Source organism: Oncorhynchus clarkii, chromosome 12 (genome assembly GCF_045791955.1).
Source record: "Oncorhynchus clarkii lewisi isolate Uvic-CL-2024 chromosome 12, UVic_Ocla_1.0, whole genome shotgun sequence".
NCBI lineage: Eukaryota > Metazoa > Chordata > Actinopteri > Salmoniformes > Salmonidae > Oncorhynchus > Oncorhynchus clarkii.
In genome coordinates, this window is record NC_092158.1 from 20,576,819 (window position 1) to 20,593,293 (window position 16,475).

The window sequence follows — 16,475 nt, forward strand, 5'->3', positions numbered from 1 at the left end:
TCTCTTGTTTCAACCAACCCAGCACTTATATTTTAGGGTTTCAATTTCTAGGTCGTAAACAAAAATAAAATGCAGCCGTAGTTTAAATCATCAGTTGAGTAACTGACCATTAATAACTCCTCTGTGCTGAAACACACAGACAGATGTTCAATGGCAATGTTTTGGTAGATTTCACTCCTACATGTAGTTGTTCAGTTCTTAATATAAATGCTTAAAAACACAGACAAAGTCCTAAACAAAATAACAAAACAAAATCCAGCAAAGGGCAAGGAGGAACATTTCCTCTTTAGCACATCAACAAATAAGAGACAACCACCAAACTGCATCAGTGAATGATGATCATTTGGCTGACCTGTATCTGCCGTCATTAAATAGAGCAATACCAAAAGTATTTATCACTATTCTCCTTCACTGTTCTTTGTTCAGGCGCAATGATTTTCACAATGGCATGGTCCTCTCTCCAGATGCAGAGAGGTTTTAGTGTTATGCAGAAGAACCCTACTCTTTAGTGTTTTAGTCAAAGTCAATGGATCCACTTTGGGAGAAGCCAAGCCAAAAACAACATGCTGTGGTATTTCACACCAGTGGTTGGGATGCAGTCATATATTAAAAATAACTGAGGAAGCCCTCAGGAATGATGGACCGTTTTAAGTCATTTGGATTTGATTGTGATCCAAGCTCAGTTTGTGAAGATTTTCCCAAAAAATGAGCTCTGTTAAAAACACTCATAGCTGGCTGCCATCATTTGATCAGATAAATAAAAAAAACGGAATATTTGTTCATCCTGCATTATCATCCATCATATCTAAAACTTAGTCAATAGGAAGAACATATCCCAAATCCCAGGAGGACATACAGTGAGTGCACTCTGGTATGGAAAGGTAAGGGAGGATGTGGGGGTGGAAGGTGACTCAGGCCCTACAGAGCTGTGGTTGGTAGTGACTCAAGCATTTGTGGTTGAGGGGTTAGGGTTGTGGGTTGACTGAAGTTTGAGGGTTACAAAGTCCAAGGTTCAGGGGGGTGTGGGTTGAGGGTTAAATGAAGGTTCCGGGGGTTAAGGTTTGAGGGTTAGCTGAAGGTTCCGGGGGTGGGGGTTGAGGGTTAAATGAAGGTTCCGGGGGTGGGGGTTTGAGGGTAAGCTGAAGGTTCCGGGGGTGGGGTTGACGTTTGAGGGTTAGCTGAAGGTTCCGGGGGTGGGGGTTGAGGGTTAAATGAAGGTTCTAAGGGTTGAGGTTTGAGGGTAAGCTGAAGGTTCTGGGGGTGGGGTGTGATTCAGGCTTTAGGGGTTGTGGTTGACTGGAAGATCAGTAGGGGTGACTCAGGGTTTGACAGGCTGTGAGACAGAAGGGAAGGGCAGTAGGGTTGACTCAGGGCTCAGTGGGAGGGTCGACCGGTCCATTCTTTGGGGGCTTGGAGAGGATGGCCTCTGCCTCTTCGTACATCTGAGGAAGAGACAGAAGTGACTAGAAGAACAGCCAACATGAAATGTTTATTATTTTTGAATGTGTGTGTTGTTTACCGGAATGAATGGCACGTCTTGAAAGAGCTCCTGGATGAAGCGGCGTGCGGACAGACGGAACATGCAGTGGGCAAGCAGGTAAGACACCTCAGAATAGAGACAGATGTCATCGAATGCATATGGGAATTTCTCCTTGATCCTGTCAAGACAACAGACACAGGGATATCAACCTCGGTTTGAGAGTGTGTGTGTGTGTGTGTGTGTGTGTGTGTGTGTGGGTCTCTTACGTTAGCAGGTTAGTCTCGTGGCCTTTGATCCCCACAGAGGAGCTGAGGTTGACCACGAGACGCAGGACCTCCTTCCTGAGGAGAACCCTGCCGGCTGGAGATTCCTCTGGAATGGACTTCACTCCTGAGGGGGAAGATAGACCGCAGAGAGCCAGTAGGTTTAGTCCATCCATCTTCAACAACAAAAGAAAACCCTTCACTTGGACAAAAGCATGATATGAGAGAAAACAAAAACATGACATTTACCCAAAATCAGTTCAGTGCTGCGGGTGCTTCCTGGGGAGCCCTGAGACACAGCATCACTGCACCCGGACACACCTGACAGTTTGGTTTGGCCCATGACCTCCAGGTGGTTCTGCACAGGTGGACCGCACCATTCTGAGAAAGGGGGTTCCTCTGTCAAGTCTGATGGAGAAACGTGAGTTTAGGTTGTTTATCGGTTTCTGACTGCTAATAATATCAACATACAAGGAAGTACAAGGATGCAAACGGCACGAATTGACAAACAGCATAATGTTCTGTGTTTGTATCTGCCGCTGACCTGGGCTGCTATTGGAAGCGCTGAAGCCGAGCACAGAGAGCCCAGTGCAGTAGAGGCAGTTGTCATCGTTGTGTTCTTGTAGACCAGTCTCCTCTGAGCCCAGCAACTTCTGCTGCTCCGCCCGGCTCACCCCCATCAGCTCTGTGATGCTCAGCTGGGAGCGAAGCACTGCATGCCTGGAGTGAGGGCTGGGGCCTGGGAGAAGGGGCACATATCCACATGATCAGGCATTTCCCCCCTTTTTATTCAAGCCTGTTGGTCCTCAGTGGGCCTCCTTTATCAGTAGCAGAGCCATCATTCCTCATGTGCTAAACTCAGTGTTATACAACTCCTAACTGAAGAAAACAGATTGTGTTGGCCCCGGGCTGTTTCTTACCATCTGAGTCTCCAGAGAAGAATTTGGCAGATCTGTCCTCAGAGGGAGGGCTGGTCCTCTTCAGGAAATATGGTGTTTCTTTTATCTAGGAACCAAACACTCAGCTTTATCCAAATATTAACATGGAGTTATGACACAACTTTAAATAGAGCTCTTAAATAGCTTGGTAAACAAATTACATTTATTGTAAAATATCTAGAATAGAAGTAAAATAAAAGGATAGATGAGGGATGAGAGGGGAAAGAGGGTTCAGAGAGAGGGGTCATACGATGGTCAGTACCTGGAACATGTTGTTAATGTCCACTGGCAGCGCCAGGCCGATGAAGTCATCAGAGCTGCCGTAGGTGGCGCTGGACATCATGGATCTCACTGAGGAGGACCGCTGCAGAGTGTTCTGGCTGATGGGGCTCAGCAGATCCTCCTTGTCCAGGGAGGCAAAACTCAGAGCCTTCAGGAACCTGGAGATAAAATAAACATTCAGTGAGTTAGGAGGCAGGAAAGGTCCACCTGCTCGTCTTACACCTCATTCCAAAATCATATTAGTTTGTGGGACAAACCATTCTGACACTACAGACATTTTTTGTGAGAAGACCAATTTTCCTGTGTCTTGTGGTCTAATAATCACCACTGTAGCTCAGCAACCTTCCACCGCTATGCACTAGGCTGACATAGGAAGATGCAGTGGATTGAGACACAGCCCATGCAAAAAAACAAATACACTACACATTTAAAATTATGTGGACACCCCTTCAAATGATTGGATTCAGCTGTTTCAGCCAGACCTGTTGCTGACAGGTGTATAAAATCGAGTACACAGCCATACAATCTTCATAGACAAATATTGGCAGTATAATGGCCCGTACTAAAGAGTTCAGTGACGTTCAATGTGGCACTGTCATTGGTTGCCACTTTCCAACAAGTCAGTTCATCAAATTTCTACCCTGCTAGAGCTGTCCCGGTAAACTATAAGTGCTGTTGAAGTGGAAGCGTTTAGGAGCAACAACGGTTAAACCATGAAGTGGTAGGCCACAAAAGCTCACAGACCGGAACAGCAGAGTGCTGAAGCGCGTAAAAATCGTCTGTCCTCGGTTACAACACTTACTACCGAGTTCCAAACTGCCTTTGGAAGCAACGTCCGCACAATAACTGTTCGTCGGGAGCTTCATGAAATGGATTTCCATGGCCGAGCAGACGCACACAAGCCTAAGATCACCATGCGCAATGCCAAGCGTCGGCTGGAGTGGTGTAAAGCTCGCCGCCACTGGACTCTGGAGCAGTGGAAACGCCTTCTCTGGAGTGATGAATCACGATTCACCTTCTGGAAGTCCGACGGACCAATCTGGATTTGGCAGATGCCAGGAAAACGCTACCTGCCCCAATGCACAGTGCCAACTGTAAAGTTTGGTGGAGGAGGAATAATAGTCTAGGGCTGTTTTTCATGGTTCGGGCTAGGCCCCTTAGTTCCAGTGAAAAAAAAAGGGAAATCTTAACACTACAGCATACAATGATATTCTATACGATTCTGTGCTTACAAGTTTGTCGCAACAGTTTGGGCAAGGCCCTTTCCTGTTTCAGGAAAACAACACTCAATATTTCAGGAGATTACAGAAGGAAAACCTAATTCAAGCCAGAGCAGAGGTCAAACTCAGTTGATCTTGTCATCAAAGAATGAGAAGCCTCTAAAGAGAAAGAGGAGCAACAAGAGGAAGTAAGAGAAAGGGCAACTGAAGATCTGAGAAAGAGGGAGGTGGGAGTATTCAGAGAAGTAGTAGTCAGTACTAGTCATGGGAGATTCTAGGGAAGGAGTTCTTAAGGGAGTGTGTGTGTGGACAAGTACGAGTCAAGGGGGACTGAGTGAGTGTGTATGTGTGTGTTACCGCCGTGGGGTGAGTCTGGAGTCCAGGCTGGCTGTCTTCATGGTGATGGTATCAGTGAAGAGCACGTCTTTGGCTGGGGAGGCCAGAGCCTCGCTGTGGGACAGGGACGAGTGGATCCTCTGCTGCTGCAGCCTCTTCAGAGTAGCATAGCCCAGCGCATCACGCTGACTGGCGTACGTGTCACAGGAAGTGGCGTACTTCAGCGTGGCGTAGCCCAGCGCGTCGCGGGAGTTGGAGTACATGAGGCTGCAGTCCGTCAGGCCGCTCAGGGTGGTCAACGAAGGCGACTTGAGAGACTGGGCGCGGCGGGGGAGGGTGTGGGAGGAGCCGGGGGGCACCAGGGAGGTAGAGCTAGATTTGGACAGGAAGGAGAGGTGGGCGGTGTGGGGCTGGGGGGTGAGGGAGGTCAGGGTTTGGATGGTCTGGGCGCTGATCACACTGTTGAGGCTGACACCGTCCGTGTCGATGGTGGAGGGCAGGGTCTCCCTGGAGGGGCTGGAGCTCATAGAGCTGATGCCGCTGGTGGTCGTGTCCGTGTTGAAGCTCTGACTGCGCGATTTAAACTGAGCCCCCCCGCCCCCTCCGGACGGGCCATCCCCGGCCAGGCGTTCCCGGCTAGTCTGCTCTCTCTGGTTCTCCCCCACCCCCACCCCTGACCCTCCTACCCCCACTGACCGGCCTGGCAGCCTCCCCTCCCCATCTCCCTCACCGAAGTTGGGGGTGCTGCCCTGGTTTTCAGGGGTCTTGCTGCCCACGATGGAAGTTTCTAGGTTGACAGAGGGGCTTTTGGGCAGGTGGCCGTCATTATAGATTGGGAAGACATCTGAAGATCCAAAGGTGTAGCTGGGTTCAGTAACGGTGCGTTTGCGCCCCTGATCCTCTTCCATCCCTCCTCCGTGGTCCCTGGTGGTGCCCTTGGGGTCGCTGGTGCTGCGCAGCATCTTCCCGGAGAGCGACAGAGAGTGGAGGAGGCGGTTACGGAAGTGGCTGGAAGCCAGGAGGGTGAAGGGGCTGCGGTCCTTGTACTTGGGTCTCATGTACATGGGAGGATCGTCCGACAGGTCACAGTTCTCCAGCCGCTCATCGTCCATGATGTACATACCTGGAAATGACCACTCAAGGTTAACTCTTAGTAGTATGGAGTAAACATTTGGCGATACTGTACAGGTTAAAAACAAATTAATACCAGTACTATGATTACAGACTTACTGGGCTGAGACTTACTGGGCTGTGTGGAGTCACTCTCACTGTTGTGTCTAGAGCTGGTGGAGTCAGAGGCGAGGCTGAGGGTGGAAGGGACAGAGGACAGCAGGCTGGGCGGGTTGGGGGAGGGCTCCATGTCGTCTGGGACAACGGGCCACAGCGTCCGCCGGCTGTGTCTTACAGCGTCCCAGCCGTGCTGCTTCAGCATGTCACAGCCCTGACGTGTCTTTGAGATCAGCCCCAACACGTACAGACACGTCCTACACAGAGACAGCAGACAGACATTATATGGAGATCCTGGACAGAGATATAGTACTCTTTTCGGACAGTACAAGCATGCTGCTTCGTTAGAAGCACCTTGAATATTGGAGTTGCAAATATCAATGTGCCTTACCCCCTGATGGAGAGAACCTCACAGTGCTGGGCCAGAACCACTATGTCAGGGATCACCCCCTCCTCCTGTAAGAGGTTCAACCCCCAGTTTGATGACCCTATGTTACCCTGGAAACAAACAGTTTAACAACATTAATACTCATGTTATTATTGTCATGTATTGTCATATTATGTCTTGTTCCTGTTCTTTCTCTTCACTCCGTCTCCCTCTGCTGGTCGTATTAGGTTACCTTCTCTTCCTCTCCTTCCCCCAGCTGTTCCTCATCTTCTCTAACTACCTCGTTCACCCTTTTCCCACCTGTTCCCTTTTTACCTCTGATTAGGTCTCTATTTCTCTCTCTGTTCCTGCTTCTGTCTTTGTCAGATTCTCGTTTGAGTTTCTCATGCCAGAACCAAACTATCGTCTCGTTTGCTTCACCCTTGTCCTGTCGGAATCTGCCTGTTCATCTGATGCTACGTGTGATCAGGTACCTCTGTCCTCTACGACCCGCGCCTACCCAGAGAGACCAGCAGTCTGTCGCCGCTAACCCAGCTATTCTCCTCTGCTGCTAAGAAGGGGGACTCTTCTGTAAATATCAGAGGGACTTTATGATTCATTTGTCGCCCTCTCTGCGGGTTGTCTATTTTGCCATTATATACATCTGAAGAGGATCTATGTCTTCCCTGTGTTTTGACATTAAAGGACTCTGTTTTTGTTAAACCGCTTTTGGGTCCTCACTCACGTGCATAACAATTATGAAAACTATGTGAGAATCTTATCAATAATTGGCACATATCTGTTGTCATCATCAGAGTTCCACAGTTATGTTAGTTATTATTCTCCATTATTCCAGCCCTGAATGCAGATTGGCTGACAGCCGTGGTATATGAGAGCGTATAGCATGGGAATGACAAAACATTTGTTTTTATTGCTTTAATAACCAGTTTATAATAGCAATAAGGCACTTTAGGGGTTTGTGGTATATGGCCAATATACCATGGCTAATGGCTGTATATAGGCACTCCGCGATGCGTCGTGCATAAGAACAGCCCTTAGCTGTGGTATATTGACCATATACTACACCCCCTCGGGCCTTATTACTTAATTATACTGACCAAGGCCCAAAGTGCTGCCTTTAGCTGTTTAATGCCCTCCCACTTGTCCAGCATTGGGGAACGGACAGTGTAGCTTAGGTCAGGAACCACATTCTGAAGAGAAAGACGAAAAGGGTTTATACGCATTATGCTTGTAATTGCTCCTCGACTAGTGTAATAGTGAATGGTTCAAGTAGATGCAGTTACCTGGACTTCCAGTAGATGGCAGCCTGTCTTATCATGGACAAGCTGGCCATACAGATGAACAGGAAGATAAACGTTTGGCCTCTGTAACCTTTGGTTGCTTCGGCGTACATAGTTGTCTCCATCGACAGGCTTGCGGTACGTGGTGAGAGCCTCGTTCAGCTGCTCCTCTATCATGTCCACATACTTCAGGTTATAGTCCTGCAAAACACAGTGATATAAACATGAGTTTTCTATGCTTTCATGTGACAGCGAAAAGATGCAAATCATCATTTATGGCATTGTTGGTTGAGTATAAATGTACCTTCTGCCATTTCTCTAGCTGCTTGGTGACGTAGCCCCTCTCACTTAGGTAGGAGAAGCCCTTTGGAATGGACAAGAACCTGGAGATAAGAATCACAGCGGTCAGAGACAAAGGGACCTAATACAGAAAAGCAAACAATAGCTCAGTTTTCTCCCAGCAGCTTACCGTAGCAGCAGCAGGACACCCTTGTCCCCCAGGTGTGTGAGAGCTGGCTTCATCTGGATCAGAGCATGGAGGTTTGCCTGGAGGGAAAAAAACACCAGCTAATACACTTCTGGACTCAAAAGCTGCTGGACTAAAGTACAAGACTAAGGTATAACAGTGCCCAGGAAACAGCACATAGCAAGGTACCACAACAGACACTCAGGCCCCTCATCCCTCACCTTGTCCTCACAGGCCTCGTCCAGTATGTCCAACGCCTCCATGGAGATGGTCTTGTTGCGGTCGTGGAGCTGGGTGACCAGCAGCTCGATGCCCCAGTTACTGAAGAACTCCACATTGGCACGAAGCAACACTCGCAGGTGTTTAGTGGCATACAACCTGCAGTTCTGTGGCACACCAACAGAGGGCGGAAGAGGACAGACTGTCATTCAAAAACACTAACATATGCTCCACTGAAAACACAACAAACCAAATTGCTCATAATGTTGCTTTCCAAACACCTGTGCAAGCTACTCCGACCACCTCTAGGAAACCAAGGTTTATCAATTAATGTTTGAATTCCATCTGTGTGTTTTCTGTGTTAGTGGTGGGGTTCTTACGTCAGTGGCAGCAGTGAGGATCTTGGACAGGATGACCCTGGACAGCCCGTCACGGCTGTAGTCCAGTATGGATACAGTGAGTTTCAGCAGGTGGTCCTGATTTTTCAGAGTACAGATGTTCAACAGGCTAGTAGGAGAGCACAGGATACAGATAATCAATGTACTGCTCCATACACACTCCAACACAATGACTTGAGTGAAGATGAAGTGAGTGTGAAACAGGACAAAGGAAACTCTCTTCAGCAGCTTAAAAAGGCATCTTTAAATGGGACAGTTTCCAAGATATTAGGGATCTCCGAAGAGGTACGATCAGAGTACATGTTTGGAAAAACAGACTAGTGGACGGTGAGAGACTGACCACTGGAAGACACTGCACTTCTCCAGCATCTTGACGCCGTGCGGGTGTGAGGAAAGAGTGCCCAGGAACAGGAAGTAGTGCTGGCTGAGAGTGGTGAGCAACCCGTTGCTCTGGAGACCGCGGTCAGGCTTGAGCCCAGAGGAAGAGGAGAGCCATTGGACTATGTCCTTCACCAGGTCCTCCAGGTATGCCTGCCCATCCTGACACACAGACAGGGGTAATGTTTAGGTAATGTTGGACATTGATAGAGAGGTCACGTAAAGTCATGTAACTCATTTTTTATTATCAATAGAGTTCCAATATAAAATTGTTTAACTTTGTGTACGTATCATTAATAGGTCTGGATAGTGCAATTCTAGTCTGCTGTGGGTAAATATCAGTAGTCTATTCAAATTTTGCCTCATAGTAAACCCTCTCACCTCCTCAGACTCCAGGAGGAACTCGATGAACTGACATCCTACCACAGTGAGCTGCCTGGCCTTACTGTGGTCCAGCTCCAGGCTGGCGTACAGCTTACTGCTGGGCTTATAGAAGAACTGCAGCCTGCGTACAAACCTGCAGAAACAGAACCCGGGGTCAGACAGAGGGGGAACCCGGTGTCAGACAGAGAGAACATTTGGTTTGCTACAGTTACAAACAGCAGGTGAAAGAAGTGGTTATAATGGTACTTACCTGTGCATTTGTTCATCTTTATTGCTCCGCAGGTTAACGTTTGGCCACTACAGATGGGAAAAGGAAACATTAATTTTTTTTAAAATAAAAGGACAGTATTGTAAAAGATACTAACTGGAATAAGTATTTATTGCAGTTGTAGTCCACTCACCTTCAATATTGTTGCGATGAGAACCCAGTTCCAGTCCAGGTTCTCTTTGTGGTTGAGGATGTGGCTGTCTCTCAGGTTCATCATAAGAGCATCCTCAGTGTCCTTCAATGCAAACAAGGACAGCATTACAAATACCACTCCAAGAAAACCAAGAAGCTTGTGTTGCAACACAGGGGCATGGTTTGATATGTACCTTAATGACAAAGATATCTCTCTGTGGTCTAAAGTGCTGATCTCTACAGTAGTGAGAAGCCTTCGATTTACGGATGATGTGGTCCAGGTACAGGCTGTTGGGTTTGGGTCCTCTCTTCTTCTTCTCGTGGAAACGTTTCAGGTAGTTGACCGCTGCACTCGCCCGTCTGAAAAATTATGAAAACAGCTGTTGTGTCAGTGTCCGTGTTAATAATATGAAACTCTTGTAGCACATGCATTGGATGTACAAAACATTAGGAACACCTTCCTAATTTGAGTTGCATGGACTCTACAAGGGGTCGAAAGCATTCCACAGGGATGCTGGCCCATGTTGACTACAATGCTTCCCACGGTTGTGTCAAGTTGGCTGGATGTCCTTTGGGTGGTGGACCATTCTTGATACACACGGGAAACTGTTGAGAGTGAAAAACCCAGCAACATTTAAGTTGTTGACACACTCAAAGTCCATTCAAAGGCACTTCAATATTTTGTCTTGCCCAGTCACCCTCTGAATGACACACATACACAATCCATGTCCTTAAAAATCTTTCTTTAACTTGTCTGCTCCCCTTCATCTACACTGATTGAAGTGGATTTAACAAGTGACATCAATAAGGGATCATAGCTTTCAGCTGAATTCACCTGGTCAGTCTGTCATGGAAAGAGCAGCTGTTTCTAATGTTTTGTACACTCAGTGTATATTGTTAAATGAGGATTAGGTTAGAGAGTTTCATGTAACTAGTCATAGTCTTTTCTCCTGCGAGAGAGTAAATTCCTCACAATGGTCCCTGTCTATAGTGACCCCAAGAAATAGGGGTAGTAGTTAGTTATAAGGTAGTTGTCACTCACAGTCTCTTCTCCTGGGCGATGTCGAAGGAGGCAGCCTTGTTGATGAGTGTGGGTAGACAGTGCAGGTGGTGGCTGTGGGAGTGGGGGAGGATGGTGTTGGCCTGGGAGGGAAACAGAAATAAACAGTTACAACAACAATGGGGACCATGCAAAACAAATTCAAAATTGGGACCATAAAAACATGTCAAAAACTCCTAGAGCATATCCTCCTCTGGACCAGCTCGCTGACCTCACAATGTTAACAGCTGAGCAAACAGGGAGTTGAGTTACCATGTGAAGCAGTTCTCCCAGTAGAATGATGGCTCGCACAGAGATGGGGTCATCAGTGCTTGTGATAACCTCAACGAGACCCTGTTGAGAGGTACACAGGCTTTACACGACAGACAATAGCGGTTTGTGTGTGGGATCTTTAGGTACCAATAGACAGATATGCAACTGGCATTTTTGGTTGAATATACACAAACTTATCGATCCTGATATTGATGACCACACCTCAAGAAGTCCACTCTTGATGAAGGCAGACAGTACCAACGCCAGGTAATTATCCATTAAGTCAGGCCTAAGGGCAGTAAGAGAGCAAATGGAGTTTATGCAGACAATGTTTTCCTCAATCATGAGTTAAAGAGTTCAAATAAGTGATGGTTCTTACCTTGATCGAGCTCGATGTGGAAGGATAACTTTAGCTTCAGAAGCCACAAAGCCATCTGATAACCTCCAATTGTCTTGGAACCTGCTAGGGTCTACAGGAGGAATATAGACAAGTATACTTTGTTACCTAATAATACATGGTACATGAGATATATGATAAGAAAAGAAAGGCTCTTAACTTGAATAAAGACACAAAAAGTGAAAAAAAGTGACATTGTACCCACCCACACTGATAAGTGCTTCAATAAAGTCTGCAGTCGCAACTGGCATGGGGAGCCGAAATATATCATATATCACCTCTAACAAGCCTTTCTGTGGGAGGTCGAGAGGAACCAGGTTTACACACATTAATAGAGACTTCATTCATTTTATGACAAGACAGAAAATAATGAGTTTTAGGGGTGTGCCCTACATCATTCTTACATTAAACTGAGTAACATTGTTATCGATGTTATTGAGCACAACCATAAAGTAATCTTGAGGTAAACTGGAGGACACTGCATTCTCTTTCACCTCAGTTGTCAGGTGCTGATAATGTTTATTTGATGCTATACTTACCCTTACTTCCATATTTGGTATACAGAGCAGGCCAATAAGAGACTGGATCCCAGAGTTGCCTGATTTGCACAGGTTAATGATGCCTGGAGTGAGATGTAGAGAGTAGGGTCAGATAGGAACATGTTCATCCTGTTTATACCACACCACTAATATCACATAAGAGCTATCAGGGTATATACACACTCAAACTTAGATATCATTGAATATGAAGGGGTAAAGTTTACCTGACCAGGAGCGAAAGGAAGCAACTATGGACATTTTACTTGCCAGGAAACGAGCCTCCCTGTCTTCCCTGGGGTGGACATCAAAATGCATGATTAAAATCTCCCAAATTATTGAAACAGTCAATACAACACTCCATAAAATACACTGCATAGGACATAATTAAATATACTGCACTATCATGCACACTGACTTGAGCTGCCCCTCTGCCGTGTCTGCATTGTGTCTGTAGTGGAAGTCAGTGTAAGGGGCCAGGATTTGCTGGAAGAGAAACAGAAAAAGAACAATCTCATTCAATGAGGAAATAATCAAATTCATCAAATTCCTGTTAATGAATGCTGCTCTTTGTGTGCAAGAGTGTATGTGTGTTGTCAGTACCTCGAGCTCCACATCCGAGTGCACATACTGGCGTGTGTGTGGGTGGTTGAGGAGGTGTAGGATGGTAGTGATGAGTGCCTCGTTGATGCGGCTCAGCTGACAGTCGATCACGTTCTTCAGAATGGTACTGAGACCACGCCTCTGGGCCACCACCACAGGGTTCTTCACAGCTGCAGAACAAATGAATCACACAGGGTTTAACCATACCACCTATAGTATAGATAAGTGTGTGTGTTTGCTCGTCACCTACCAAGTTCACAGATGATGGCGATACAGGCGCGAACCATGCGGTCTCGCTCCTGTAGCCCATCGTTGCCCACGGCAATGAGGGAGTTCGTGACAGACGAGGGGAAGAGCAGTGCATTCACAGTGATCATCTGTAGAGGGACAGAAGAGAGGGGACAGATGTGTCTCACACTCATCTCACATAGTAGTACTCGGGTGATAGAGGGATGTTTATGTTTACCAGATAAACATCTAACTGGTCACATCTCTACATATTACCGAACGGTACATTACGAATATCAATTTAGTTAGGGAGAGGCTGGGGTGTCTCACCTTTCGCACCAGCCTGAGAGCCTGTGTCCTCTCCACCTCATTGCTTTGCTGGATGTCTATGCACCTGGAGAGAAAAATACACAATTAGTGGTTGAAAGGTTAAGTGGGCTCAACATTGGCATAAGACACACACACAGCATAGATGTAGCACTCACCTGGCGATCAGGTAGTCCACCTGAAGACGGAGGACCTTCTGGAGAATAGTGCTGTCTCTGATCAGGTAGCGTAGAGCCCTCAGCCCTGCAGCTCGCACTTCCTTAGCCTCGTTCAACAGCGCTAACCGGAGACTAGAACAGGGGAAGGATGGAAAGTATATATATATATATATATAGAGAGAGATAGAATGAGGAACAATGAATCTGCATTTTAAATCATGGTATAGTGGAAACATCCCTAAATCAACCCAGAGAAACAGCTAGTACTGTACATGTAGCACTGGTGAAGATTCATTTCTCAAAAGACTCACCAAATTATGATCTCTTCATGTGTAAACCCAAGCTTCTCTTCTGAGTGGCCGACCTTGCAGAGAAGCTGTGACAGATGGAAAAAAACTAACTGATAAGAACACATCCAAACACAAACATTACATCCACTTAAAGGGATTATTTGCGATTTTGGGAATGAGGACTCGTGGATACCATTTTTAGGTCTATGTGTCCAGTATGAAGGAAGTTAGAACTAGTTTCACAAGCCAATAGTAATTAGAGTTAACGCAATGACTGGTTGTCTATGGGCATCTGAATGGCATGCTAGCAGACACCATAGACTTCCAGTCATTTCACTAATGCTAGGTAGAAGTTGAGCTAGCACTCGTTAGTAACTTCCTTCAAACTTCACGTAAACATATAAAAACGGTATCTGTGAGTTCATCTGACTCTGGGGAAGTAGATAAAGGGACTCATTGCCAAAATCCTAAAGTATCCCTTTGCAGTCTTTCCAACACTCGGTCCTTGGGACCCCAAGGTGTGCACGTTTTTGTTTTTGCCCTAGCACTACACAGCTGATTCAAATAATCAAAGCTTAATGATGAGATGATTATTTGAATCAGCTGTGTAGTACTAGGGCAACAACCAAAACGTGAACACTTGGGGTCCCCAGGACTGAGTTTTGGAAACACTGCTTTAATGGTCTGCTGAGATGTTGCCCCACAAACCTTTATGAAGTTGTTCAGGTGACCGAGTTTGCGCATGTTGGAGACTCCTTGTTGCTTGGCAACATTCTGTAGGATTTCCCGGAGGTTGTCTGAAGGATCTGAAATGATTCATCAAGGTCAATAAGTGGTCAGTAAGTTTATTCACCTGGCTCAACTCTGTTCCAAAACATGACAGTAACAAAACACACAGTGTTCAGGTGAGACCAGCATGAGCATGACAAAGCCTCATTAGTGAATGTGACCAGCAATAAACTGGAAACAGAAAGACATTTGGGATCAGGGCACACCTAAATAAAAAGGTAGCCCCACCGAAAGAAGAGTTTGTAATGACACAATACTGTAAAGTCTGGTGTGAATAAAAGTACCCACAGGTTCTATATACATGGTAGGGTGTTATTTGAAGGTCCCTGTTCAACAAATTGTACCATGTTGTGATGTCAACACTACTTGGGATAAATGCAAAACATGTGTTTGAGGAACAGGGTTTAATCAAATATATTCAACTAAAATTCAGAATGTTAGCACTGTAGTTTGTCTGTTTGAAAACAACCATGCCATGTTTATTATATCCTGGGGTAAACGATTCTTCAGAGTGAGGGTAGCAATAGACAAATTAGAGCTATAAATGATTAAAACATTACAATTCTTCAATGGCCAGAATGTATTATTCTATGCTTCAGACAAGTGACTTCAATTTTGGAGCATGAAGTGAATTAGTGTAAAGTGTCCCCGAGGAAATATAGGCTATCACAGGGACAGTGTATTTCTGTAAAAAGGACAGTTACATTTTCTCCCATGATGTAAAAACATAAACACTGCATAAAGGTCCTTAGCATTTGGATCATGATGATAAGGTAGGACAGTCCTAACTGCTGGTATTAAGCTTCAATACAAGGCATGGGCCTATTCTACAAAAATCAAGGAACGGACTGGGACACATTTCTCAAGTTGAAAACCAGTGGCATTGAATTAGCGTTGAATTGTAGCTATACAAGCCATATTCAGGAAGATAGAAACAATGAATGACATTAGCTAGAATCCTATCTATTTCGCTATCACTGTTAGCTATTACTGCAAATCAGATTCATCCAAAAAACAATGTGATGATAATGTTATGAATTACTGCTAGCTATGCTAACTAGCTAAATGTAAATAAAGGGGAAAGAAACCCTGTTAGTAACAAGGATGTTGTATGCAGATACATTAGGATATTCGGCCATTTATTAGCTAGCTAGCAGTATTTTAATAATAGGATAGCTATCTACGATTCAATAAATGGGATGCTGAATATCCAATTTCTAATCTGATTCACCCACCTCTGGAAAGATCGAGTGGTACATTTTCCTCCCCACTGTCATTCCGACCTGTCAAAGCAAAGCAAGCACAACAACCAATAAAGGTTAGTAGTGAGACCACAACTAACAGGCACAATGAAAGTTCAGCTTTATGTTTTGGAGGATTGCTAATCTCTGGTCCAGATTGAAATATCTCTTGTCTCACCTCGCATCCGAACGCTTCGGCTCGGACGGCCTCGGATGCTGACCGCCATCTTTCCAGAATCATTCAGCACTAACCGGATCGGAATCAACAGGGATTATCGCGAGAAATCCCGCACTCATTGCCTCTTGCCCAACCACAGTTGTCTCATGAAAGAAAAACTATTTTTTGCAGCAAATATATACATGATGTGTTTATGTGTTTTGCATATGTGCTCTCTGTCTGCACCTTGCAATCCAGACATTTCGTGTATTCATTATTTGAGGACAGTGTGGATTTATGACAGCCGGAATTCGGCAAGTTTTTGTTGTGTTTCTGTCTGTCCCGTAATTCTCTGAAATGTATTGTATGATTTTGGTACCTGGAAATGTGTCTCCTGTCCTACGTACAGCCAAAGACGCAAGTTTACATTTGGAAGTTGTTAGGAGTACTTCCCTACTTCCACAGTGTGATGCGACGTTGCGCCACTGAGGTATATTAACCATAGACTTAGATAGATGTCGCATCATTGTATAGGCCCCATTATGGTGACTGTAAGAGCAGGGCAGCGCAATCTCCATTTTGAAGTAATACATTTTCTTATTCCACTACTTTTATGAGTCTCAAAGGACGTATAACTCCGAAGCATCCATTTAGAACTTCCACTCGCCACCAAATATGGTGATGAGAGGAAGTCCAGTGGCAGGCAGTGTGAGAAGATAGATGGAGCTAGATGAAAATTGAACAAAGTTCTGGAAATGTTTCTGTTCCCAAAACTAAA

At 45.6% G+C, this 16,475-nt stretch overlaps 1 protein-coding gene across 3 annotated transcripts; it reads right to left on the reverse strand.

Annotated features, from left to right (window-relative positions):
• Positions 1-841: 841 nt before the first annotated feature.
• LOC139422860 (rapamycin-insensitive companion of mTOR-like) lies at positions 842-16,475 on the reverse strand. 3 transcript variants are annotated; one of them, XM_071174281.1, is made up of 37 exons: positions 15,719-16,475; positions 15,535-15,582; positions 14,219-14,316; positions 13,532-13,596; positions 13,221-13,352; positions 13,066-13,129; positions 12,758-12,884; positions 12,508-12,677; positions 12,323-12,390; positions 12,132-12,199; positions 11,908-11,990; positions 11,574-11,661; positions 11,351-11,441; positions 11,194-11,260; positions 10,972-11,052; positions 10,702-10,802; positions 9,854-10,019; positions 9,661-9,762; positions 9,510-9,556; positions 9,257-9,392; positions 8,838-9,037; positions 8,480-8,606; positions 8,102-8,266; positions 7,884-7,960; positions 7,719-7,797; positions 7,418-7,615; positions 7,232-7,324; positions 6,138-6,244; positions 5,765-6,003; positions 4,541-5,642; positions 2,944-3,121; positions 2,664-2,748; positions 2,288-2,482; positions 1,993-2,151; positions 1,747-1,870; positions 1,520-1,658; positions 842-1,442 (listed from the first exon to the last, which is right to left on the reverse strand). In XM_071174281.1, the coding sequence occupies exons 1-37, from the start codon at positions 15,765-15,767 to the stop codon at positions 1,368-1,370; spliced, it is 5,193 nt and encodes a 1,730-aa protein (XP_071030382.1). In that variant the 5' UTR covers positions 15,768-16,475; the 3' UTR covers positions 842-1,367. The 3 variants fall into 3 exon arrangements, with proteins under 3 accessions (XP_071030382.1, XP_071030381.1, XP_071030380.1); XM_071174280.1 differs by having other exon boundaries at positions 5,750-6,003; XM_071174279.1 differs by having other exon boundaries at positions 15,535-16,475.